Below are 25,034 nucleotides of genomic sequence, written 5' to 3'. Positions count from 1 at the left end.
CTATCGGACGTCCCATTTAGGAAGGGCCGAAATTTACAGGGGAGTAGGTTGACATCAGCATCACCTCGTCTCACCGAGGATGGATGGCCAACAGAGCGATCCCACTGGCAACAGATACGACAAAAGCCATGTATCTTTCCTCGCTATTACCGATCACCTACTCCAATATTACATACGCATTTTTAACTTGATCTAATCAAGTTGTAACAATGCTTTCTGCCAACTGGGTCGGCCCCCTAGGCGGTGGTGTCACCACAGAAATCCTCGCCAGCCTTGCGCTTCTCGTACTCTGCACACTCATATTTTCGCCATACTCATTCTCGAAATATGTCACTCTTAGAAAAATCCCCCGTGCGGGTAAAGTCCCTGGGTGGTTCAATGGCACGGTCGCCAAACGAGACTTCATCGCCAATGGCGCTAGTATCATCGAGGCAGGGTATCGCAAAGTGAGGAGCTCCATGAACTAGAGTAGTAGCATGAAAATGTGAACCTGTTGAGGATCAACGATTACTGATGATACTGGCATATAGTATCGCGATTCTATGTTCTTGGTGCAGACCGCGGATATGGAGCGAATTGTTCTGAGCCCAAAGTACGTGGACGAGATCAGGACAGCACCAGAGAATATCCTGAGTGTTAGAGAGGGGATGGTCGAGGTAATTATTGAATGGTGAAAAATCTACAATTTAATTAGCATTGTCACTAAATGTTGAGTAGAGACATCTCGGAAAATACACGACGCTTGATATTATACTTACAAGTCACCTCCAGAATGATGTTTGCAAGGCTCAATTGACTCAAAATCTTAGTATGACCCTTAGCTCCAACCATTAACGGGTTTTGTTTACTAATACTAGGTACCTCTATTACAGATCGCCTCATAGGTCCCGTTAACGAGGAGGCTCGTTTTTGGTTGAGTCAGCGAATACCCGATAGCAAACCCCGCGTTGAGTTGAGAGGTCACGAAACTATTCTACGAGTCATTGCGGGAGTTACTTCGAGAGTACTTATAGGACATCCTCTAAGTCGTAACGAAGCCTGGCTGGATGTCGCAGTAGGATACACGTTGGATGTATTCCACGTATCAACAGCTTTGCGGCCATATCCACCATTTCTCCGATGGCTCGTGGCACCCTGGCTGGACAGTACGAAACGACTCCAAAGCCATATTCGCATAGCCAACAAACACCTCAGTCACATATTCTCCGAGAGGATGAATCCGAACTATACTGGCGAAAAGCAACTAGACATGATACAGTGGATGGTAGACTCTGCACGGGGCAGCGACAGAAATCCGGACGTGCTGGTGCGCAAAATGCTGTTCATAACGCTTGCAGCGGTGCACACGAGTACCATGAGCGCTACGCATGCCCTTTTTGACCTTTGTGCAATGCCTGAGTATATCGAGCCGTTACGCGATGAAGTGCGTGAAGTTGTCGGTAAATATGGTTGGACTTTGACGGCAATCAACGAGATGAAATTCCTCGACAGTTTCATGAAGGAATCTCAAAGGGTCAATCATCCTGGACTTCGTATGTTAACCTTATTGAAATCGAGCGAAATGTGGCAATGACTGACATAGATTGTATAAGTGTCCTTCAATCGCAAGGTTATGCAACCCCTTCACTTATCCGATGGCACTTTCATCCCACCAAAGACGTTCATAACAATGGCAACGAATTCAATTGCACGAGATCCTCAAAACTATCGAGAACCGGACAAATTCGACGGATTCCGGTTCTACAAGAAGCGGCAGGTATCTCAAGAGGATGCGAAACGCCATCAGTTTGTGAGCACGGGTGCGGACAGCCTGCCATTCGGGCACGGCAAGTTCGCATGTCCTGGCCGTTTCTTCGCAGCGGCACAGATCAAGGTAGTACTCGCGAACATTCTACTCAAGTATGATATTTCGTATCCGGAAGGACAAAGCGAGCGACCGGCAAATATCTTCTCAGGGGAAGGTATAGGTCCAGATAGGGGGCAGACGATAGTATTTTCGAAGCGTACGTAGGATGAGATGGAAACGCTACGAGGATATTAAAATAGGTAGATTTTTTAATCGCTTAGCATTAATTATTCAAAATGAGACATAAAAACCGGTTAGAAACCCAGCCGGGGTCGTACAAACATAGAGCAGGCTCTCCAACGAGCCCCTGAAACAATCGTGCTTACGTAATTCGGTATTCGTGGATCATCCCTACACTCTACACTCCCATTATATCTATTATATCTTATCCGTCTTATTACTTCACTGCTAGAAGTAATATTTATCACCATCTTAACAGCATCTTCAACTAGGTCTTTGCCATATTGGTGTACTTCTTCAGCCATGCCTTCGCACCCACAACTAATTTTCGGTGGCGCTTCCATCGGAGCTGCATTCGCTACGCCACAAGAGGTTTCTGAGCTTCTACAGACCCTTAAATCTCTAGGCGTTAAAAGAATCGACACGGCAGCCCGCTATCCACCAACGAACCCCGGAGCTTCGGAGAGACTTCTTGGCGAACTCGGTGCAACCAAGCTAGGCTTCCTAATTGACACCAAGGTCCTTTGCGCCGGTCTAGGTGAAGGTAGCCTGGAGCCTGCGGCGACTCAGAAGTCATTGGTAGAAAGTTACGAGCGTCTACAACTCCAAGACAGCAAAGTCAATGTCCTCCACTGCCACAGACCCGACACACAAACCCCCTTGATCGAACAAGCTGAAGGGTTAAACGCGCAGTACAGAGCCGGGCGGTTCGATAAGGCACGTACTGACCATCTTCATGCGAAAATTAAAAAAACTAACAGTAATAGCTCGGGGTGTCCAACTTCGACCCAGAACTGCTCGATGAGTTCATAAAGATTTGCGATCAGAACGGCTATGTCAAGCCCACTGTCTACCAAGGCCAGTATAACTTGGTGTGCCGCGATATCGAGAGGACACTCTTCCCCACACTACGCAAACATGGAATGGTGTTCAATGCTTACAGGCAAGCTTTTCATATTTTTACCTCGATGCTCTCACTGATTTCTAATATTCAATAGTCCATTGGCTGGAGGCTTTCTCAATGGAAAGTTGACTGCAGGGGATACGGAAGGGACTCGCTTCGACGCCGGCAATGTTATGGGTCAGCATTATAGGGCTCAGTATGACAAGAAGGAGATGCACGATGGTATTGAGTATCTCACCAACATTTTAGATGAGATGGGTATATCTAAGGTAGAGGCATCGCTGCGCTGGATCTCCTATCATTCTAGTCTAGGCAGTGACGACGGGATCATTCTTGGTGCAAGCAAACTTTCGCAGCTATCACAGAATGTAGAAGCTATCGCAAAGGGGCCACTGGATGAAAAAGTTGTCTCGGCTATGGACAAGATGTGGCAGTCAATTTCCGGGTGAAAAAGTCCGAGAATCTATCTCTCAGAACTATTACATGACATCCTCAATGATACTAGCTTCAATACTACAATGTTTATCTGTTGCATTATGGTTCCCAATTAGTCAAGATCGCAATGTGTGTCATCAATGCAACTTTCCCAGCTGCTGTAAGGGGATTAAAGCTCTAGACTTTCAACCTGAAACAGAGAGCCGGTAAACTTCGATTACATGCTGTAAAATTTCTTGGGATTCGTCACTTCTAGCGACTCTGGATGCTCGAATGAGACCGCCCGAAGGTCGGCGGCTTCGGATGCATACCTAATATTATGCACTCTTACGAACCTCGAGTAAACTACCCGATCTGGAAGTCCGAAGCTCTGGATGTGCCGGTTATGCTTTCTGCTTACGTTTCATGAGATCTATACTATCACAATCACTATCATTTAATTCTTAATTTCAATACTAAGTATCGCGTCGATACCTTTGATACTTGTGCTTTTTGTCATCTGGCTCACACAGAATACTACGGTTATCGCATAGATATCATTTGAAAAATGGATCCGAAAGTGAGTAGCGTTGCAACTGAGGGCGTTGCCTTCAGTAGCCTCCCTATCCTAGAATGGGACAAGCAACAGGTTACTATGGCCTTATTCACTGGCCTCGTATCTCTGTATGTTTTCAGTATTCTGAAGTCTGCTTTGTTTGGGGTTAAGGCCCCTTACATTGGCCACCGCTCATACTTTGAGCCGGCATGGGTTGTGGGACTACGCTTCGTGCGCGGCAGCGGGCCAATGATTAAGGAAGGATACCAACAGGTAAATTGCTATACCCAAAACTTTATTTCGGGGTTCACGGAATCGCTAACGGGTAGTCAGTTTAAAAATACCATGTTCAAGGTTCGACGCAACGATGCCGATATCCTGGTCATCTCAAATAAGCACATAGATCAACTTCGCAACCTACCAGACCAGCAGATCAGCGCCATCAGGGCTCATATCAAGAATCTTCTCGGACATTATTCCACCACGCTTATCTTATTAGAGAGCGACTTACACACCCAAGTTCTTCAACAGAAGTTAACACCCAACCTGGCTGGTACGATCCCGGTCGTGAAGGACGAGCTCGATTTTTCGTTAGAGACCGAGGTTCCGAAGTGCACAGGTGAGCTCCCAACCTATTTTCATGTCGTAATTGGCAGAAAGGCTGATAGCACTAGGCGATTGGAATGAGGTCCAGATCTACGAAATCCTGCTCCGAATCGTTGCACGCATCTCAGCGCGAGTGTTCCTAGGCCCCGGCGCGTGCCGAAATGAAGAATGGCTCGCGACCAGCATCCACTACACAGAAAACGTCTTCACAACGGTCATGACGCTGCGCAGATTCCCCCCATGGCTTCACCCGATCATTGGAGTAATGCTACCCTCATACTGGCGGGTCCGCTCCAACTTATCCACAGCGAAGCGCATCATCGGCCCCATGGTACGAGAGCGACGAGCCTTGGCACAATCTGATAAAGAATATGAGAAAGGCTCAGATCTACTGCAATGGATGATGGATGCCGCAAACGAGAATGACGGCCAGCCGCATAAGCTAGCGCACCGACAGTTACTCCTAAGTCTCGCTTCAATCCACACGACCACCATGGCCGCGGCACACGGGCTCTATGACCTATGCGCCCACCCCGAGCACTTTGATACCCTCAGAGCGGAACTCGTTGAAGTACTGCGAGCCGACGGAGGATGGCAAAAGACGTCTCTGAACAAGCTGCGCAAGATGGACAGTTTCATGAAAGAGTCCCAGCGACTGAACCCGCCAAGTTTACGTAAGGATCCCAACCCCATCTTGAGATTGAAGCCCCTAAACTAACACACATCTTACTATAGTCGCATTCAACCGCATAGTCCGAAGTCCCGTCAAGCTCTCAGACGGAACGCTCCTTCCAACCGGGACACACTTCAGCATGGCCGCACACTCGCTCCTTCACGACCCAGAGCTTCTGCCGGGTGGCGGGGACCCAACGGAGTTCGACCCGTTCCGGTACTCGCGACTCCGCGACGACACCAGCAAGCCGGAGAACGCGAACAAGTTCCAATTCGCCATGACCGACCGCAACAGCCTGCACTTCGGGCACGGGAAATACGCCTGCCCGGGTCGTTTCTTCGCCAGCAACGAGATCAAGATTATCCTTGCCCATCTGCTGCTGCGCTACGACTTCAAGTATCCCGCCGGCCAGGGCCGTCCGAGGAACTTGTTCGCGGATGAGAATATTTACCCCGATCCGGCGGCTAGACTGCTGATGCGGGAGCGCGTTGAGGTTGATGAGGATGTGAGGAAGCTTGTGGGTGCTTGATTGGGGGAATAGGGCGTGATGAGTGATGCATAGATGGCATAGATGAAGTACCGATTGGCCGCTATCATAGATTGCAAATGATTTCGCATAGAAATGCGTTAGAGGGTGTTAAAAGAGCGTTGTCAATGATACCAGTCATCTTGAAAAGTTGTAGATGGTATGCGTGGGATAAGGGGTAGAGGGGTAGCGGGGTAAGGTTGGGGTTGGGGTAAAGGATGAGGTTAGGGTTCAGATTGGGGTAAGAGATATGGTTAGGGTTAGGTGGTGTTAGGGTTATCCAGGTATTAGTAAGACTGTTAACAATATCAGACACACCTACCTTAACCAACTCTATCTGCCCCTTAATCTGTGATACCTATGATAATTTCCCATCCATTGATACCACAGATAGAAATCCCATCATTACCTTACTCTTCAATTTTCTCCTCGGAAAGAGCAAGGTGGTAATCTTGAGCTTACCAGACAGAAATCGTGGGTCCAAACGTGCTGACAAACATTATATTACCCGACTCTACATGCTTACCTACATGGCAGATAGTAAGACAGGCCTCGGACCGTTCCGTTTTAGTCTGCCCGATCTTTGCTTATTCTTACAATGCGGGCCATCGTCAACTAACATGCGATTATCTGACTGCATCCAGCCGATGCCGTAGCCCCCCTTGATACTTGACGTATTATCAATGATGTAGCCCCAAGTCAGCTAAGTTGAATCGTCTCAGGTAGATGAAGATTATACAGGCAGGTTGGATCGGTAAAATGAAGGCTCGTCACTCTGTTCTCTCGTTGGGCCTGCTTTGTATACCGGCGGGTATCGTGTATGGAGCAAGCCAACAAGTCCTAGGCTTCCAAGATACTATCCTTTCGGCCATAGGCATCGACGGCTTGCCTTGGCCGTTCTTCGGGAGCGCTGATGAAAAGAAAGGTGCAGAGACTCTATCTAAGTGCAATGTACCTTTCGAGGTCCTCGACCTGCTAAGCCACGCCGGCGTTCAAAGCGCGGACTGCAGCGCAGCAGCCCATCTCGCAGAGTCCCTCCACGACACCTGTTCAAAGCATCCCGGTTGTCACCTCGCCGGACCAAAGGACAATGCTAAACCATCCAGCGACAAAAAAGACGCGGGATGGCGTGCATCAAAAGCCTGCGCAATCGCGCGTTTCCTCCTCGAGCCCTCGAGCGCCGTGATGCAAGCCTCGGAATACGGCGAAGCCTACGAGGCCGCTGTGAGAGTGAATTGGTAAGGGCAATCCCAAATTCCCCCTTCCATAAAACGCGGCACTAACGATCCATCCTTGCACCCAGGTCAAAGGACTGCTGGCTCCAACCGCGATGCATCCTCCAGCCCTCAAGCGCCGAGCAAGTATCATGGATTATGCAAATCATCCAATATACTGGAACCCGTTTCGCCATCCGAAGCGGTGGCCACAACCCGAACCGCGGGTGGGCCAACATCGGGGACGGGGGCGTGCTGATCGACACGTCACGGCTAGACGAGGTCGTGGTAAGCCCCGACGCCTCGACAGTCGAAGTCGGTCCGGGAAACCGCTGGATCCGAGTATACGAGAAACTTGAGGGCACGCGACGCTCCGTGCTGGGGGGGCGCACACCGGATGTGGGTGTTGGTGGCCTTCTTCTCGGATGCGGAATCCCCAGTTTCTCGAGCGAGTTCGGGCTTGCATGTGATTACGTGCGGGAGTACGAGGTGGTGTTGGGGAACGGGACGATTGTCGTTGCAAATCAGGAGACGAACGCGGATCTGTGGTGGGCTTTAAAAGGGGGCGGGTCTAATTTCGGTATGTATTCGGGGATAGCGGCTTGTTGAGACAATATTTCGTTCTCCGGTGCGAAGAGAGTGCGATTGCTAACGAGTATCCTGTGGCGTGTTTTAGGAATCGTGACGAAGTTCGTGCTTGAGACTATTCCTGTCGATCGCATTTGGTACGAAGCGCGCATCTACGGCCCGGACGAGAGCAGAAGATTGCTAAGGGCCGTTCGCGAATACCAGGCCGCCGCTGAAGAAGACGAGAAGGCGTCATTTGCCTTCAGTCTTTCCAATAATCACACCATTGTGGCTTTTGTTTACTCGGCGCCCGTCGAGTTTCCGCCTGTCTTCCAGATGTTCCGCGATATACCCTTTCAGCGACACTTCATCGAGCCCAGCCTAGGGACGCCCTATACAATCGCAAAGGCCTTCGAGACGGTACTAGGAGACAGACCCGCGTTCAAGTAAGTACACTTTTCCAATCCGACCAGTCGGAAATTATTGCGCTGTTAATGTTTCGTGGAGCTGATACGTGCTTGTAAATACTAGGCGTGACATAATTGCAGTTTCGACAAAGCCTGATCTTTCGTTATACGAGGAAGGTTACGATCGGTGGTTAGAACTTTCGAAAGACATGATGGGGCAGTTTGACTGTATGATGACCTTTGGCATCCAGCCCGTCACGTCGAGCGCTATCATAAAAAGCAACGCCAGAGGAAACCCACTCAACCTTTCGCCAGAAGGTCAACAATGTTCGTAAAATCCATACTCTTGTCCTTCGTAAATGCAAGTTCTGTGATTGATATTTTGTTAGGGTATACTTCTGTCATTCAATGGCAAGACGACAAGTTCGACGATCTTGCGCATCAGGCTGTCAAGACTAGTGGTGGTGCGGTGCGGGAGATCGCTAAGCGGAAAGGGATTTTGCTTGATTTCGAATTTCTCAACGACGCCACTTGGGACCAACATCCCATCGCGAGTTACGGAGAAGAAAATGTGCGTAAGCTACGTGAGATTGCCCAGCGGTACGATCCCGCCGAAGTATTCCAAAAGTTGCAAGGAGATGGATTCTTGCTCCACAAGATGCCATGAGCCAGTCCTCTCCATGCTCACCAATGCCAAGGCCAGTGGCTTGAGACCTGCAGGCTCCCTAACACGTTAAATGCGTGCCCTAGATTAGGTGTAGGCGTTAGGGATCACTCTAAACTGATTTTCTAGAGGAAGTTAGAGATCATTTCGATAATGGAAAAATTCCTAGAAAATAGAAGGCAGTGTGATACCGATCATCTGTTAGACCCTAGGTCCTTACTCATGATTATCAAATCAAACGGGAATTTCATCAAACTTCAAGGTTCTCGGGTCAGACAAAGACATACACTATATTTGCTTCGATTATAATTGAAAGATGATTGGTATGGCTTGTTTTCATCGCCACGTCTAGAATGTTTTATTGATTAAATGATGACAAATCTCGCCGAAGAGTTAGGTACCTGCTCTAGGTAGGTTAGCGCTACTTGATCCCTAAATTTGACCGCGCACTCACCGAAAGGGGTGATCATAGTGCGCTGGAATGACTATCAAAGAATTGTATTAGTAATGAGTTTTTGGTGCAGCGGTGCCAGTGACCCTTTATATCTACCTACTTAATACCAGGCAGGTAAGTAGATGAATAGCATAAAAGTACAATACCTAATTAAATTTGATCCAGTGACCTTCAATCTATACACTGTTCATCTTGGCTCCCGGATGACGAAATAGCGAAGTTCTAGAACGTAATACATTCTAAACAGGTTAGCTATCCCGACTGTGCGCTCGTCGGGTTACACAGCATCATTGGAATGTGATAGACATAAAAACAGGCCAACTCCTACTCACTAGTTCAATTGATAGTTTGTCTTCTCCAACTCAACCGTTAACTTCGTAAACCCACGCAGCTAAAGTATATTCAGATCCGCCATGGCCAACGGAAAGCTTCTCGTCCTCGGCGCGACAGGAGAGACGGGACAGGTCCTCGTGAAGCGCGCTCTCGAGTTAGGTTGGCGAGTGACTATTTACGGCCGACGAACGCTACCAGAGCATGCTCAGAATGCAGATATCAAGGTGAGCTTCAACCAGTTCTCCAGGAGTATCAACTTTTCTACGCATTCGCGTAACGAATGACTAACAATGCGACGCAGTCAGTCGAAGGAACCCTCGACAATGAAGAGCAACTACGCACCGCGATCCGCGGCCAAGACGTCATCATCTCCGTAGTCGGGCCCTCCGGCATGCGCGCCGAAACCGCCGTCTTCGTACCAGCATACAAGCTAATCCTCTCCATCATGAAAGACGAAGGAGTCAAGCGCATCATCGCATTAAGCACATTCAGCGTCAAGGACCCCAAGGACAAGCCGAGTCTATACATCTGGTTTCTAACAACGGTGCTCTGGGCCATCGCGCACAAGATTTGGAAGACGATCGTCGACATTGGTGAGGTATTTGATACTTATGGCGGCGACCTCGATTGGACTCTATTCCGAGTCGGATTCTTGGGGAATGGGCCGAGGGGTCGGGTTGTTGATGGGTATGTGGCGGACGGCAAGCTCGGTGCTTCCATTGAACGCGCCGACATTGCTGAGTGGGCGTTGACTCAGGCAGAGAAGTCGCCACCGGAGCATGTGAGACAGAAGCCTGGCATTTCTTCTCTGAAGGAATGATTGTAGATTTGTATGGAGGTTCATGCGATTCGAGTTGATACCATAGTCCAGCTAGTTGTGAGTTGGTTTTGTTCGAAATATGAGGGGGTCTATTCCAAGGTGTCCATGGTTTATATCCAACTAAATTGAGCTTATATATGCATTGAAGAATAAAACATGCCTATAATACGTGAAGTGTAATGAACTCACCTTATCCTATAAGTCTTACTCCCAACCCTAACCCCAAAAGTTAGTGTTAGGGTTGGGGTAAGGTTATGCTTATGTAATCAGTCTCGATGATGAACTTAGGTACCGTACCGGGACCCACCAACGCCTGACAATGGTTGTTTTCGAAAACAATAATGGCCCATTATAATAATCAAGATTTCCCAGCACAGCTATTGTATAAAATATAATCATTATAAGGGCTAGACAATCATTGGAAAGGTCAAACAATCATTGGAAAGATTCAACATTCATTGGAAACCTTAAACATTCATTGGAAACCTTAAATACCTAAGTATTTGTAGCCTCAAATAAAGAGGTAGGTGACGAGGTATGTGGCGAGGTAGGTGACGAGGTAGGTGACGAGGTGGGTGACGAGGTGGGTGGCAAAAACCCTCTCTCTTTCCTGCCCACCTTCCTGTCCACCAAGCTGTATATAGGTCTATCTTTTTGATCTTTCTGATCTTTCTAGTCCTTCTGATCCTTCTGATCTATCTGATCTATCTATCTGATCTATCTGATCTATTTAACGACCTGTTTATTGATCGAAATATTGTTCTATCTAGAGGTTTATCTGATCTATCTAAGGACCTGTTTATTGATCGAAAATTTGATCTATCTAAGGCTAAATCTATATTAAAGTACAAGTGATTATTATTATTGTTGTTGTGATATGGTGGTGGTGGTGTATGTTTTTGTGAGAAAAAAAAGATGTAAAAGAAAGAAATAAAAATAAGAACATGTATGTAGAAGATGCAGGATAAGGACAAGATTTGAAAAAAAATCTTAAGTTTTTTTGTGGGCAAAAAGGTATCGCCAACCTTGTTGTCGCCTGGGTTCTAAGGTTACTTGGGCACCTGATCTAAATCTAAGGTTTTCCAATGATTGTTAAATCTTTCCAATGATTGTTGAACCCCTCCAATGATTCCAACCTCTTTCCAATGATTTCAACCTATTTACAATGATTATTTTTACTTTTACAATCATTGTTTTCGACTTTCCAATCATTGTTAGCTCCTAGTATTTGCCGCTATGGTAGGTATAATGCCATCCATGGATATCCATCTTGATAGATATAGTGAAATAATGCCTTGGCTAAGCAATTATTACTTCAACATGCATGGACTCGGGTTTCTTGCCATTTGTCGAGACCATCCCTGTTACCTGATATCGAGGTTAGGCAAAATAACTGCCACCCTTGTAACACAAGTGATCGACACATTCTACATTGGACCTTTAGATTGAATTATATCCACGCGCCCAGGTTAGCAAGATCTATTTTGCCGGCATTACACGTTGCGGAGACACGTTCACATATTAAAAGGTCAATATGGACACCTCATCACGTAAATACCTCTTACCTGGGCTGGGGTTTGTATTGGCAAGACGTAAAATATTGACCTAGGCCGACAACGATAAGTTGACAATCAAAATGGCTTCCACGGTTCGAAAAGTTGTCACCGTCGCGTTATCTGTGCTGACTTTTAGTTTGGCAGCCTCAGTCGAGCGCTGCGAGAGAGCATGTTTGGAGGGTTTCATCTCGGATTATCTGAACGCACTAATAGCCCATGATCCATCGACATTGCCGACGACACCGGACGTAAAGTATGTCGAGAATGACCAGATACTACCACTTGGGTCAGGAGAATGGCACATCGTCGAGTCGCTAGGCAAATATAATCATACATTCTCGGATCCCGAAGCAGGTCAAGTCGCGACCATCACCACTATTACCGAGAATGGCGTGGGTGCGATATATATGGTACGCCTAAAGGTAGAGGAGGATGGAAAGATCAGTGAGATCGAAACACAGATCACACGCGACTCTGGTGGTTTCGAACTCTATGAGCAACGAGGCCAACCAGAGCCTGTGTGGTTCGAAGCCGTGGCACCAGAGAACCGAATACCCCGGGATATGCTGATCTCCCAAACCAACAAATATTACACCGGCATGCAGGGGAATGACCCTAATGGAGACTATAGCTTCTTCGATAAGGAATGCAATCGTCTCGAAGATGGTCTTCAGACGACTAACGTAAAGACAGGGGATCCCTACGGACACTCCAATGACACAGCCTTCATGTCTCTAACCTGCGAGGAGCAGTTCCAAACTGGGTTCCTTGGTTTCGTTACAAAGATCCGCGAGCGCCATTTCCCCGTAGTCGATGAGGAGCGTCAAGTCGTTTTCGCTATCACAACTCTCGACCATAACGGGACGGTGAGAACGTTGCCCAGTGTAAATGGAACGTCGTCGCCTATCCCTCCATATTTCGATACACCTCGGACTCTGATTGCCATGGAGGCATTCCGTTTCAATGGCGAAAAGTTATATCGCATCGAGATGACATTGACTGAAGTCCCCTATGGCATGAAGGCAGGATACCCTCAGGACCCACCAGTAGATCTCACCGGACCCGGTACCAACTTCACGGTCTACCCAGATCCATGTGATCGAGTTTGTCTCGAGAATGTAGTAGGAGACATATTGATGTCACTGAGGGTTCATGACCACACGCGCTTGCCATTTGCGAAAGGCACTCGTTATTCAGAGAATGGCCAATTTCTTGCTTTGGGAGATGGGTTATGGCAGACGTTAGAAGCAATTTCCTGGACGGATAGCTACGCGGTAGTCTTGGCAGATGAAGAAAGAGAAACAGCCGGTTATTGGGGGTTTTCACAGGAGCATAGTGTACCTGGCGTCCTAGCACTTCGAATTGCAGTCGGTGGCGGGCAGATAACTGAGGTCGAGGCACATGCCGTGCGAGCAGAAACCAACGGGAGCCGTGGTGGAACGATAACACTCATGCGCCCGCCTCTACCGGTGGAGTGGGAAGGAGATGAGTCGGCGGTGTTTGACGCCGCATTCCAGGAACATAGCGTCGAAGGTGTTGACATTTCACCAGATTTGTTAAATGTTTATTTCGACGGCATAGAGAAGCATTCGAGTGAGGGAGTACCATTTGCTGCGGGATGCACTAGACGAGACAACTTGGCTTAAACAAATCTTACTTGTGCTGATCAACTTGATGGCAAGGGAGCGGCCCCGAATGGTCTACCAAGTAACACGACATCGGTTCGTGACCGACGCGTTCTCGCGGCCGACAAAAAGAGAGCGATCGCGTTAGCTGTCTCCTTGATCGACGAACCAGCTAATGGACCTGATCCATCAGAGACGACACGTATTCCAGGCACCTATATGGTTCCACAGTTATTCAAGATTGATAACGGGACGATCTCTCAGGTCGAAAGTGTTATTAAGTGGATGCCTTTTGGATATACGTCTGAATGGTCGAAGCTGGAAAACTAAAGAAAGACTTGACAAATATTTAGGGAATTCAGTTAGGCAGATAAATAAGATATATGTTCTTATAGAGTCTTTTACGACCTTTATAGAACTAGTGTCGTTATTTTACCATATTAGCAGGTTTATGCAGATATCATACATCAAAGCCCCGCAGTATGCGTTGTTACCTCAGTTATTACTTGTCTAGGATCATACGAATGGAGGGGCATCCCTGTCTCCATCCTCGTCTCCTTGCTCTCGTACAGAGTAAGGCGGGCCAACATCGACACCGACATCAATACCGAAGTCCTAGATCCTGGGTATTTATCTACAAATTAATGTCTCTGGAAGGCATCTCCTAACTTAATACCTACCTAGCCTACCTAGGTAGCCATCAAGATTCTGCAATTGTAGCAAGATGCAGTCCGGAATATCTGGTAATACACCATCCCCTTTCCCCTTAATCCAAACTTAAGGAATACAACAAACTAATGGTCGTAACACAGCATCTCAGGAGCTCATCTCCGCATTCAACACTCTTCTCTCCGACACCTCACAATTCGGACTTCTCGTAACCATCACAGGAGAATCCCTAACACCTAAAGAAACACTTACCGGCGCTTCAAGCAACTTTTCCTCCAACCTCTCCAAGCTAACCCCTCACCTAAAACCCGACGAGGCGCTCTACATCCTCTTACGACGACATGACACCGCTCCATACCTGATAGCCGTAACGTACGTGCCGGACTCGGCCAAGGTCCGGCAGAAGATGTTATTCGCATCCACGAGATTAACCCTCGTGCGCGAGCTAGGCTCCGAACACTTCCGCGAGACCATATTCGCGACCATGGCCGAAGAGCTGAGTGTTGCCGGTTTCGAGAAACATGATCGGCACAGTGAGCTTGAAGCTCCCCTTACCGAAGAAGAAAGAACGCTCGGCGAAGTCAAGAGAGCTGAAGCCGAGGCCGGCGCCGGCACGGGTAGTCGCGAGATCCACCTTAGCTCACACATGAAAATGCCAGTCGCTACCGATGCATTAGTTGCCTTAAGTGCGCTAGGTCGTGAGGAAGGCAGCGGTTTGGTGATGCTGGTAAGTTTCACAATAACATGCAATACTATAAAATACTACTTTCAAACTTAGACTAACTCAAACAAACAGAAAATCAACCCCGAGACCGAAGTTGTAGAGCTATTTCCCGATTCCTCGACACCAAAGACCATTACCGAGCTCGTTAACACTATTTCTTCAACCGAGCCACGTTTCACCTTCTTCCGATACAAAGCCTCCCCACCGCGCGGAGGAGAGGAGAAGAACGTTATACTCTTCTTCTACACATGCCCCTCCACGCCGGGTACTAAGGCCATCAAATTCCGTATGGTCTACCCTCTTATGAAGCGAGCGGTACTCACGGTAGCCACGACCGAGGCAGGGCTGCAGATCGAGAAGAAGTTCGAGGTCGAGGAGCCGAGCGAGATCACGGAAGAGATCGTAACGTCGGAGTTGTTCCCCGAGACGGAGACTAAAGCGGGTTTCAGAAGACCCAAGAGGCCCGGGAGGTGACCGTGATCATGAGCCGTTATGATTAAAACGAGAGTATAGCTAGCGAATCCTCATGATAGATGACGAATCAAGACGATTGTATTCCACTATAAATCCCAATGCGACACGCGAACAAGATACAAGCAACCACTTAGGTATATCCAACATGAACCTCCCCAATCCTAGATCCTCTGCCTCCAAAATCCCGAAACTAATTCCCCCTAAATTTACTCCTCGTACCTACTTCCCGATATAACACTCGGGCCACTCTTCTCCAACTTATCCTTCAGATACTCGTACACCGTGAACGTGACAGCCTGACCGGGCGCAACACGCATGATCCGAGGCGTAATCCCCTTGTAGAACGCATGAACACCTTCTTGCCTGTAACACCCTCATATTAGCACCACCTCATCAACAAACATCTCCAACCAAAACAATCATAGAACAAAGAGAAAAGAAAACTCACTTAAACATCTCCCCAGCAATAACACTAATCCTCCTAAAAGCCGAAACCCCCTCCTCAGCCGGCGTCTTCTGCAAACGGGTCTTAATCGTATCAATCGGGGCATTACTCAGCGGTCCCATCGCACCGCTCACAAGCCCAATAACCGTAGTCTGCCAACTCGGCAACTGTCCCGACCCCCTCCCCCCCTCCTCCCTCCAGCGCAGCAACGCCTCCTTGAAATACGTATACGCCGTGAAATTCACCGCCTGATTGCTGCCCTGTCTCAGCGCCGTGAGACTGACCCCGCGGTACAGCGCGCCGACCCCCTCTTCCTTGACAACAGTGTACAGCGCGTGCGCCGCGTTGCGGTACTTCGGGATGTCGAGCGGGTCCGCCATGCTGTGGTGTTGCGCCTGCAGCCGGATCTTGACGACTTCCATGGGGGTGACTACGGCCACGGCTTCGGTTACGCCTGCGGCTAGACCCGCGAGGAAGGTGCCCCGGCCTGTTATCGTTTTTGTTTCCGAGTCCGCGAGCATTTGCTTGTAGGCTTCGAAGGAGGTGAAGCGGATCGCCATTTTGGGCACGATGCCCGTGAGCACGGCGCCGAGCCCTTTGTAGAGACCGAGGGGCGTTTCCCGCTTTACGATCTCGCTGCCGGTGCGGATGAAGCCCCGTTTGGGGGCGCCGGGTTGGCGGGCGCGGCGGGAGAGTTGCATGCGGACTTTTATGGTGTCTGTTGAGGGGCTGTTAGAGGGTGTGGTGGAGGCGGGAAGAGGTGAGAAGGAACGAACCGAGAGGGTGGCATACGAGAGCCTCCATCATTCCTGCCCCTCCACCAGCTTTATTGTGTCTGTGTTAGTTGAATTGGCTCTTGAGATAGAACACGGAAGGAAGACGCGTTCCGGAAGCTTACCGATCAAATTCGTGGCTGCCGTCGGCGGCGCCTTGCCATCTTTTCCTCCCACTTTAGTCGCCATTGTGTATTCCTAACTTTGGGCTTGCGCCCTGTTTCTATTCTGTATATCTTCCGATTGTGCTCGAGTCTTCCAAGGTGGAATAAAACGACCTTTACAATAAGAGAGTGAGGCGATCACATGCAATAATCGTCACCAATATGCGTTAGAGGAGTACAAAGGAAGTGACAGCTAACGGGAGAATTAGGGCGCTTGGTATTTAAGAAGATACGAGAACAAAGAGGAGTTACTCTGTAAGTAAAGCTTGACCGACGCCAAAGGGTTGTGGGAGCAGTTAAGAGGAAACGAGATCGTCCAATGTGTATGAAGTTCCGAAGGATATAAGAGTACTGGGAGAGATAAGCAGCCCAAATCTACAACACGATTCCAGCCGAAAACTTTAAAGCTAGAATATCACAGAGGCATCTATAGGTATGTATAGTCCGGCCCCAAGGGACCAAGTGATGAAAGACATTACCGAGCTACGGGCTCTGACATAAGCTTCACGTACCCGCCATACCGGAAGAGAGCAGAGTCGAGTGACTCAAACCCTCTCCGAAAGAAAGGATCCGCGGCTGAGAATCGACACGCCATCTCGTGCTCCTCCTAGATCTACCTAAGAGCCTAGCAGCCTAGGGAAAATATTGGCTGGGGAAACGCGAGTAGTGCGTTGTGGGGTTGGCTAGATCGACGTTCGAATGATGGCGGCCGAAAACCTTAACCAGTACGATAGCTCTCTCATACTCGTGGTGAACGGTCCGCCGGATCAGAACTCGTTCGGTGAACCGGAGCTTCAGTCGCGTGGTGCGACATCTTCCTTGGCGGTTGAGTGGAAGAAGCTCATCTTAGTGCAGTTTATACAAATACATAAGAACATTAGAACGATCCGAATTGCTATATCCAATTGGCTGGCTGGGCAATGTCACTTCGCATCCAACAATCTCGATTTCGCGTATCGATTGGTTTGACATGAGGATTGCGACTTTGAACATGCTCTGGCCTGTGATCTTAACAGTGACGTCGAAAGTATATTTGTTTACCGACGGGGAGCCGAGCTTGTGATTTTGCGGGGAGAGTAGCCGGGGAATGGAGACTTGGCAGGGATTGTCAGGGACTACAGATACGTACCTCCTTACGTAGCTGAGTCCGGTTACTTCCGGATAGAATCCACTTACAGCTTAACCCCTTTGAAGCTCTGCTAACAATAATTGATATCTGGAGTATGGAGTATATAGACACTTTGCTTGCCGAGGTTAAAAGTACAATGAGAGTGCTTCTTGGTCAAATTACGCTACTTCAGATACTACTAGTATGCAGTAGAAATATCAATATCAACCACCTTAGACCCTCCTCAGCCGCGGGGTGCCCAGGTTACCACCACACATGCAGGTCTAGAACGAACTTCACATGCAGTCAAAATGAGCTCAGTGACTCAGCATACATAAAACAAGCTTGAGCCATATAAGTATTAGATCCATAGATCAGATTAGATTCATTATAATATAATCGCATAGATATTCTTCTCCTCGATTCCCCCCTACACAACGTAGGGCAATGTTGAATATTTCGTAGACTCCATCATCCCCAACCCCTAGTTCGTAACAACTGCCTCTGCAGCACACGATGCCACGGTGCTACTAACCCTGTTCATATTCCTATACGCCTTCTTTAAATTTTTCTAAGTAATAGACGCCGCCTTTCCATAATCCTGTTAGATGTCCTAATCGAAAAGACAAGTATCGCCAAGCCCAGCTCTTTTTTTGACATTCCTTGAGTAAGCCGGCCGGTATAGGTGAAGTGGTATATTTAGACGCCCCATAAATCAAAATTGCGTTATCGTAAATCGGTAAAAGAATCGGCTCCCTTCGAGCCTATAAGAAACTCCGGTGCTGTTCGAAAGAAAAAGGATTAAGCAGGGGTTCCAAATTCTTCGACTTCTGAAGGTTCACCCTCAAAGCTATAAAGTCGCACTTCTCCGTCCTCGCTTCCGCTTGCCATTCGGCTGTCGCTTAATCCTACGCAGGTCACGGGACCAGAATGACCTGTAAATGTTCGCTCGCACTTTCCGGTTCGAGCATCCCAAACTTTGACTAAATTGACAATAGTGTTAGTATAAAATCGATGAGATAATATGAATGAAATATGGGTTCTTACCCGTCGCGTCATTAGCACTAGTGACGTATCGCAAAGAATCGGCCGCAAGACCCCAGATGCCTTCAACGTGCCCGAAGAAGGTTCGCGGGCTCTTTCCTGTCGCCGTATCCCAAAGCCTCATTGTCGCGTCCAGGGACCCAGTAAGCATATACCGCGGGGGTAAGGGCCGTTCGGGGTCATTCTGGAAGATATGTCCATATGCAGCTCGTTCTTCATCCATCTGAGCCTGCGATATCGAGGACGACGAACAACCAGGGGGTGTACCACTATGACTACTAGACACAGAGGCTGCATCCCCATCTCGAGTAGTCTCATCCTCAAACTCATAGTCGTCCGGAAGTGGAAGAACCTGCTGAACTTGTCCAACGTGGCCTTCGAACGTCTTAATACAGACCTTAGAGTCGAGGTCCCAAAGCTTTACCGTGCAGTCGTCAGAAGCAGAGAGTACCGTACGCGATGCCATATCGAGGCGAACATGATTCACCCAATCGGTATGACCTCGCAAAGAATATGACTGCTGAGTTTTAAAGTTGAAAATCTTGATCGACTTATCCATGGATCCCGACGCTAGAAGGTCACCGTCCATATGCACAGTTATGACGCCGCCTTGATGGTTGAGGGTGTTGATGCAAACGCCTGTTCGCCAGTTCCATATTTTGACTGTGCCGTCCAGACTAGCTGAAACGAGCATCCGATCATCAAATTGGAGCGCTCGAATCCCCATCGTATGGCCATGGAGAGTCCTTATAACTTCACCCTTCTCGATATCCCAAAGCTTGATTTTCGAATCGTAGGAACCCGTAGCAAGGATGTTGTCGTCGAATTGCAGAGCCGTTATCCCGTTTGTATGCTCCCCGCCGAACGTTTTGATGGTACACCTACCGTAGCGCCAATTGGACCCAACCCGATACCTTTCTCGGTACAGATCCTTCCATGGTCTAAATTTCTGTGTACCCGTAGGCTTATTCCCGTTGCCGACACCGTTGGCGCATTGACGTTTCGCGGAAGCGGATTCGGATTCGGTACACTCCAAAGTCGATGCGCCACGCTTAGCAGGGCTTACAACTGAAGGGCTGTGGCCAATAACTGCCAGTGCTCTTTGGGATTCTACATCAGCCTGTCGTTGAATTTTCCATTCCTTCAATCGCTTTTTCTCCAACCTTGGCAGACCCCATTGACACTTCACACATTTGCGTCCAATATGTTGCTCACACATTCGATGCCAGACGATATCGTCACCCGATAGAGTATTCCAGCGCCTGCTAACCTGCGCAGCCTTGCAAAGGGAAGAGCAATCGAGGTAACATAAAATCTTCAAAGAAAGTTCGGTCGGCAGGGCAGTGAGAAAGTCGATCTTTAATTGTTCATGAACTTCTCGAGAAACGGTGGAGAGTTGTGGGAAGCAACATTGGGTGATGATTCCTTGCAGCATAAGCTCGCGATGTTTCGAAGGGGCAGCGGAGAACAAAGACCAAACATTTGTGATGGCCTGTCGATCAGCGTCAGGCAATGTTTCAAGGGCCTAGCATCGATCATTAGTAACCAATTCGTCATTTCACCCGAACATCACAACATACACTTTGTATTACTCCCATTTTATTCTCGTCAGCCGCCCTACGGCATTTCGAATCCGGGCGGTGCCGATAACAATATTTACTATTCGGGTCCTTCGTCTTTAAAGCGGTCATAGACGGAAGATCGGGTTTTCCTATCGGGGCATATAATCCAGGAATATGTTCCCGCAGGAAGGGGGTGACAGATTGGGTCATAAGTTGTTGGGACATATTGGATAGACGAGAGGCGTCCTCTGTATCCTCAGGCCGTCGTCTATCACAATTGTCTCTCGACGGTTTCGAATTAGGATGATCGCTCGGGAAAGACGATAGCGACGGTCTTTGTAGGTGATCGTAGCCCTTAGGTGGAGATATGAGGTTTAGATTCGTCAGGGTGGCGTTGTTTGCAAGCAAAGTGTGACCATTCTGTCTCGACGACGGCTCGTGGCCGTTGGGTATCGGTATGGGCGAGATACTATCCATGGTGGTGAGTCGAGGGGAATTAGATTGGTGGCCGGGTCGAAGGACAAAGCCCTAGGGGGAGGTTTATTCAGATTGCACCATCCGAGAGACTATGGTGATCATTAAAGAGTACGGTGAAACGAGGTGAGATTGCGTGCTGAGCAGTGACCATCCAGGTGTTATGCCGTATATGCCGTTGATGTGCCGTTTGGTTCGTTTGGCTGCCGTCCCGGTTTTAGGTTTCGCAGTTTCTTAAGACTAACGGGATCGCGCAGGACCAAGGACCAAAGAAAGCAGACGACGAGGTGCGGTGTATTGGGTATATTGGATGCTCATAGGAGTACAGACAATTGCACGTAAGATCGATGAAATGGCGAAATCGGACCCAGGGTGCATTCCCTTGCGTGCGATTTGTCGACGATTTGCTTAGGTACTCTGGATCTCGCTGCGGATTTGAAGCGGCTTTCTTGGGCAACTGGGCAGTATTGACAGTACAGGCTAGAACTAGACTCGGATGGGTCTCGAGGTGGGAATCGTTTAAGGCGGTCAAAAGAAAAAAATAAAATAAAAGTGGCCATTGTTTCCCATACCAAATACCAAATAAAACACCCAAGTCCCCCTTCCTTCTAAGCCAGAGCGACCAGCGCCAACTTAGCTTAACTTTGTTGCTTCTTGCCCGTTCACCTTTGGTGCTTTAGGGACCGAATGGCGACATTTAACACCGATAACCACCCGAAATCTTCTCAACCGGGACCCACTACGGCTATCGGGCGACGATAACTTTGGAATAGCCTGGTGGAGTCTGGGGTAATGCACCTCTAAGGTTAAAATAGAGGGCCTTTTCCCGGTACCTGGAGGCCACCTGAGCAGTATTCGGATGCCGTGCCCCGTCCATAACATAATCGATCCCTCCTTGCTTCCTTTTCTATTTCAACATCAGCTAAGTTCACTCATTTTCGAGGGCCTGCCTTGTATAATTGAGATTAGTCCGGTTGCACGGATAATTATGGATCGGCAGCTAATACATAGTGTCCGACTTACTGTATTACACAGTGTCCTGTGACCTTAGGTAATCGGTTGATTGGATTGTACAACTGTACTGCTGTTCCACGGACTCCGACAGCCGCCAGCCCCTGTGGCGTTGATCTATTTTTGACTGTCGACTCCCAATAAATCTCATCAGATTATCGATCTCGCCATTTTCTTACAATCTTCCGTCGTTCGCGCAATAAGACATATATTACCCCGGAGGATTCGTCACACAACCAAGCAATCTCATCTTGTATATCTCTCATTCCAGATGCCTCTGACTCAGTCAATAAATACTTCGTTATCTAATCCGATTTCGAGCACGCCATCAATTATGCCATGTGGCTCTTCAATTAACCGAATCGTTCAACACCTTTTCGTCGCATCAGGCAACCCTGGATTAGACTAACGTGCTGTCGTCATATAAGGCTATGACTCCGGTCGACACGTAATTAAGGAGTCGAGGTATCATTTGAACATGCATGATAACTCATCGGTTATTCATAATCATAAATGTCTCCTAGAGCAAAATCCAGCCATACTTCGAATTTAATACCTAACGTTAGTAGATTGGAATCTTGAAACGACCATCAATTACAACCGATTCTTTGATTAGGTAGGGTTTTCTACCACAATTTCAATAAATGCATTTAAGGAACGTATCAAGAGATATTATCCTATAATTAAAGGAGAAGGAGATTCTATTAGGCGAAGAGATATGAGCCAAGTCTTCATACTCCAAACCCACAAGCAATATACCAAAAAAACAACCTCATGTTAATATTTAAATGAGTAAAATCAAGTTATTTCGCAAATGACTCTGCTCTTATAGACGTCAGACCTCTCAATACTATTTTTTTATAAAATGGCCAAGAAATCCTAAAAGGCTACCTGCTGGGTACCTCAAGACGTATTCATAGGTATCGGAGCCCCACGCGACGGGACATCCGAAATCACAGAGGTTCATTCGAAGAGCAGGACACTTCAACCTAACACAAAATTGGCAGAATGTATAAGTATTATAAATAAAGGAGTGTGATTAATAAGATTTCAAAGCTAGGTACCTATAAATTATCAGATTAGCAGCTAATTACAAAAATGAGAAACCAGCACAATCTTCCTTAGCTCAATCAACAGATAGGTTACTTATCAATCAGCTAGTCGTTATATTCCAGTTATCACATGAAGGCCTAAAAAGTACACTACAACCTAAAAGCTACACGCACCTACTAGACTTATCAACAGTTGTAATGATAGACTCAAAACTCATGCAGAAGACTAACCTAGTCTCCGCAATGTACACGACAATTGACTACAAGATTCCATAAAGGACTTATATAACGCCAGGAATATAGCTACAACATTAAAATCAATCTCATTCCAGAACCATTACAAACTAGTATAGGTAGGTAGTCTTCGCAGAAGTTAATCGACTCGAACTTGCACTTAAATTACACAGTCACTCTTATACTAGCATGAACTACAGTGGGATCCCCAATTCATCAAAGTTGAAAATACTAAAAGTTATTCAACCCTATTTAAAAGGCTTACAACCGTATTGTAGATAGGTAAGTATGCTCAAAGATCTATGGTATATGTGACTATAATTTGTGTTATAATACCTAGTAGCCAAGTTCACAATACTTGTCCTGCTAGGTATTATCACAGGTACTTAATAGAGTGGTATTTTAATCTTACCTATGATGTAGTTGTGTAATAACCCCAGGTCTTCGGTAAATTCTTGTTAATCTTCTTCTGTGAGCGCTATATTAGCTTGTAATGGCTCTGTAGGGCGGTTGATTATAGGCAGGTTATAGAGTAGCGTCCGGCAAAAGCAAAGCAAAAACTTGTCTAATAACTCAGATCAAGTTAGGTACCTACCTACTAGGTACCCTTTCGCAAAAGTCACAGAGAAGGAACAACTTCTCGTACGGTTTCTTAGGTACCTACCTATATAAACTAATACACCAGCTACCTATCTTATAACTACCTACCTAGATAGCTGTTGGTAATTCATTTTTTATCAAATTGTCACTTATTATATTCTATATGAGTTTCCTTCTTAGGAAAGTGGTGAGCTGCATGTCAGCACTTCGTATTGAATCCTGTTGTGAAGGTTCGTGTGAAGCCCCTAGAGAGCTTTTTGTGAACTATCTACTAAGTAGGTATTTTAGGTACTTTGAAACAAAAATCTAATAGACTAAAAGCTAGCAAGTAAAGAAATTCCATGCCATAGGACTGAGCCTTAGGTTCAGTAATTCATACCTGCCAATTAAGCTAGAACTACCAAAAGACGAGAATCACAAGTCGGACAACTTGCGATCTTATACAGGTATATAGCCGGTCCGTAACATCTCTTGTTTATCGCCTTGTATACAACCCTCTCTAAAATCAGGCCGCCCATTGTTACAGCATCTGATGTGTATTCTTTAACATGGTACCTTTATATTGACTATTTTGCCATCGTGAAAGTCCAAGTATGATTATTATGTCAAGATGACGGGCGTACTAGGTAAGAAAATGGTAAATATTCTAAGCTGGAAGCAAGGAGAACTTCATAGTTCTTGTTACTAAAAAAAGGATCTATTTATGACGAATTTACAGGAAACTCATCTAACTCAAGCCTTCTTCCACGGCGATATGACGTTATACACGATGATTACTGCTCTCGCTAAGTTATTGAGCGATGTAATGATGCGACGCAACAAATACAAAGACTACCTAGTACCTAATATACCTACCTAGTAACTGTGTATCGCGAGAAAAAATATCATTTAAAATAAGTATTTAGGTACCTACCAGCCTACTGATATCGTCGTGGAATTCATAGTGTAGCGAAAACTAGTTGTGTCTACACTTTTCGGCTAAGTAACAAAAGCCCCTTTGGTTTCCATTGAAGTTGTCTACGAAATCAATCAAGGAAGTTGCAATGCATTCCAATCCTCCATTATGCTTCTCCAAGATCATTGGGCGTATATACCATGCATCTTTCCAAAATGTATTCCTGCGGCACACTGGTTTTAGCGAGGCTATTGCTGGACGAGTCAAAACCATCTGCGAGCGACAACTCTCATGCTGGAACATAACCGAAGCCGTCTCCGAGACTCTCTTTGGTGTTTTGTCAACCATCTGTCCTACAACTTCGCAAGATTTACTGTTTATGGCGGTGAAGCGGGTACTAATATCCATAGCGGAGTTGTCGTTGATGCGGTTAGTCGAAGCCATTCTGGACATTGGCATT

The 25,034-nt window shown here is 47.2% G+C and overlaps 9 protein-coding genes across 9 annotated transcripts; 7 read left to right on the top strand and 2 right to left on the bottom strand.

Moving 5' to 3' along the window:
* Positions 1-117: 117 nt before the first annotated feature.
* Positions 118-2,127, top strand: GGS22DRAFT_171356 (cytochrome P450). Its single transcript, XM_047962588.1, has 5 exons — positions 118-446; positions 531-656; positions 718-808; positions 873-1,532; positions 1,593-2,127. Exons 1-5 carry the CDS (start codon positions 210-212, stop codon positions 2,009-2,011), a joined length of 1,533 nt encoding a protein of 510 aa, XP_047815858.1. The 5' UTR covers positions 118-209; the 3' UTR covers positions 2,012-2,127.
* An 82-nt stretch (positions 2,128-2,209) lies between these two features.
* On the top strand, positions 2,210-3,462 carry GGS22DRAFT_171354 (Aldo/keto reductase). The gene is made up of 3 exons (XM_047962587.1): positions 2,210-2,743; positions 2,794-2,969; positions 3,025-3,462. The coding sequence occupies exons 1-3, from the start codon at positions 2,330-2,332 to the stop codon at positions 3,377-3,379; spliced, it is 945 nt and encodes a 314-aa protein (XP_047815857.1). The 5' UTR covers positions 2,210-2,329; the 3' UTR covers positions 3,380-3,462.
* A 537-nt stretch (positions 3,463-3,999) lies between these two features.
* On the top strand, positions 4,000-5,708 carry GGS22DRAFT_181401 (cytochrome P450 monooxygenase; the record flags this gene model as incomplete). The annotated part of the gene is made up of 4 exons (XM_047963861.1): positions 4,000-4,173; positions 4,234-4,519; positions 4,575-5,180; positions 5,242-5,708. 4 exons carry the CDS (start codon positions 4,000-4,002, stop codon positions 5,706-5,708), a joined length of 1,533 nt encoding a protein of 510 aa, XP_047815856.1.
* A 756-nt stretch (positions 5,709-6,464) lies between these two features.
* Positions 6,465-8,560, top strand: GGS22DRAFT_191752 (uncharacterized protein; the record flags this gene model as incomplete). The annotated part of the gene is made up of 5 exons (XM_047965163.1): positions 6,465-6,943; positions 7,009-7,499; positions 7,596-7,932; positions 8,018-8,220; positions 8,283-8,560. The coding sequence occupies 5 exons, from the start codon at positions 6,465-6,467 to the stop codon at positions 8,558-8,560; spliced, it is 1,788 nt and encodes a 595-aa protein (XP_047815855.1).
* A 319-nt stretch (positions 8,561-8,879) lies between these two features.
* GGS22DRAFT_171344 (NmrA family protein) lies at positions 8,880-10,319 on the top strand. Its single transcript, XM_047962586.1, has 5 exons — positions 8,880-8,967; positions 9,082-9,125; positions 9,177-9,250; positions 9,344-9,568; positions 9,646-10,319. The coding sequence occupies exons 4-5, from the start codon at positions 9,425-9,427 to the stop codon at positions 10,162-10,164; spliced, it is 663 nt and encodes a 220-aa protein (XP_047815854.1). The 5' UTR covers positions 8,880-8,967; positions 9,082-9,125; positions 9,177-9,250; positions 9,344-9,424; the 3' UTR covers positions 10,165-10,319.
* Positions 10,320-11,051: 732 nt separating this feature from the next.
* GGS22DRAFT_171342 (uncharacterized protein) lies at positions 11,052-13,672 on the top strand. Its single transcript, XM_047962585.1, has one exon. It carries the CDS (start codon positions 11,801-11,803, stop codon positions 13,364-13,366), a length of 1,566 nt encoding a protein of 521 aa, XP_047815853.1. The 5' UTR covers positions 11,052-11,800; the 3' UTR covers positions 13,367-13,672.
* A 229-nt stretch (positions 13,673-13,901) lies between these two features.
* Positions 13,902-15,294, top strand: GGS22DRAFT_171341 (actin depolymerizing protein). The gene is made up of 3 exons (XM_047962584.1): positions 13,902-14,088; positions 14,158-14,741; positions 14,811-15,294. Exons 1-3 carry the CDS (start codon positions 14,070-14,072, stop codon positions 15,210-15,212), a joined length of 1,005 nt encoding a protein of 334 aa, XP_047815852.1. The 5' UTR covers positions 13,902-14,069; the 3' UTR covers positions 15,213-15,294.
* A 21-nt stretch (positions 15,295-15,315) lies between these two features.
* GGS22DRAFT_53553 (mitochondrial carrier) lies at positions 15,316-16,956 on the bottom strand. The gene is made up of 4 exons (XM_047967361.1): positions 16,556-16,956; positions 16,434-16,481; positions 15,661-16,375; positions 15,316-15,575 (listed from the first exon to the last, which is right to left on the bottom strand). Exons 1-4 carry the CDS (start codon positions 16,617-16,619, stop codon positions 15,419-15,421), a joined length of 984 nt encoding a protein of 327 aa, XP_047815851.1. The 5' UTR covers positions 16,620-16,956; the 3' UTR covers positions 15,316-15,418.
* A 1,095-nt stretch (positions 16,957-18,051) lies between these two features.
* GGS22DRAFT_171335 (WD40 repeat-like protein) lies at positions 18,052-21,447 on the bottom strand. The gene is made up of 3 exons (XM_047962583.1): positions 20,327-21,447; positions 18,750-20,271; positions 18,052-18,685 (listed from the first exon to the last, which is right to left on the bottom strand). Exons 1-3 carry the CDS (start codon positions 20,783-20,785, stop codon positions 18,504-18,506), a joined length of 2,163 nt encoding a protein of 720 aa, XP_047815850.1. The 5' UTR covers positions 20,786-21,447; the 3' UTR covers positions 18,052-18,503.
* Positions 21,448-25,034: the final 3,587 nt, after the last annotated feature.

This window comes from Annulohypoxylon maeteangense (assembly GCF_022496945.1).
Source record: "Annulohypoxylon maeteangense strain CBS 123835 unplaced genomic scaffold GGS22scaffold_17, whole genome shotgun sequence".
Classification (NCBI taxonomy): Eukaryota; Fungi; Ascomycota; class Sordariomycetes; order Xylariales; family Hypoxylaceae; genus Annulohypoxylon; species Annulohypoxylon maeteangense.
This window is presented reverse-complemented; position numbering and strand designations above follow the sequence as displayed.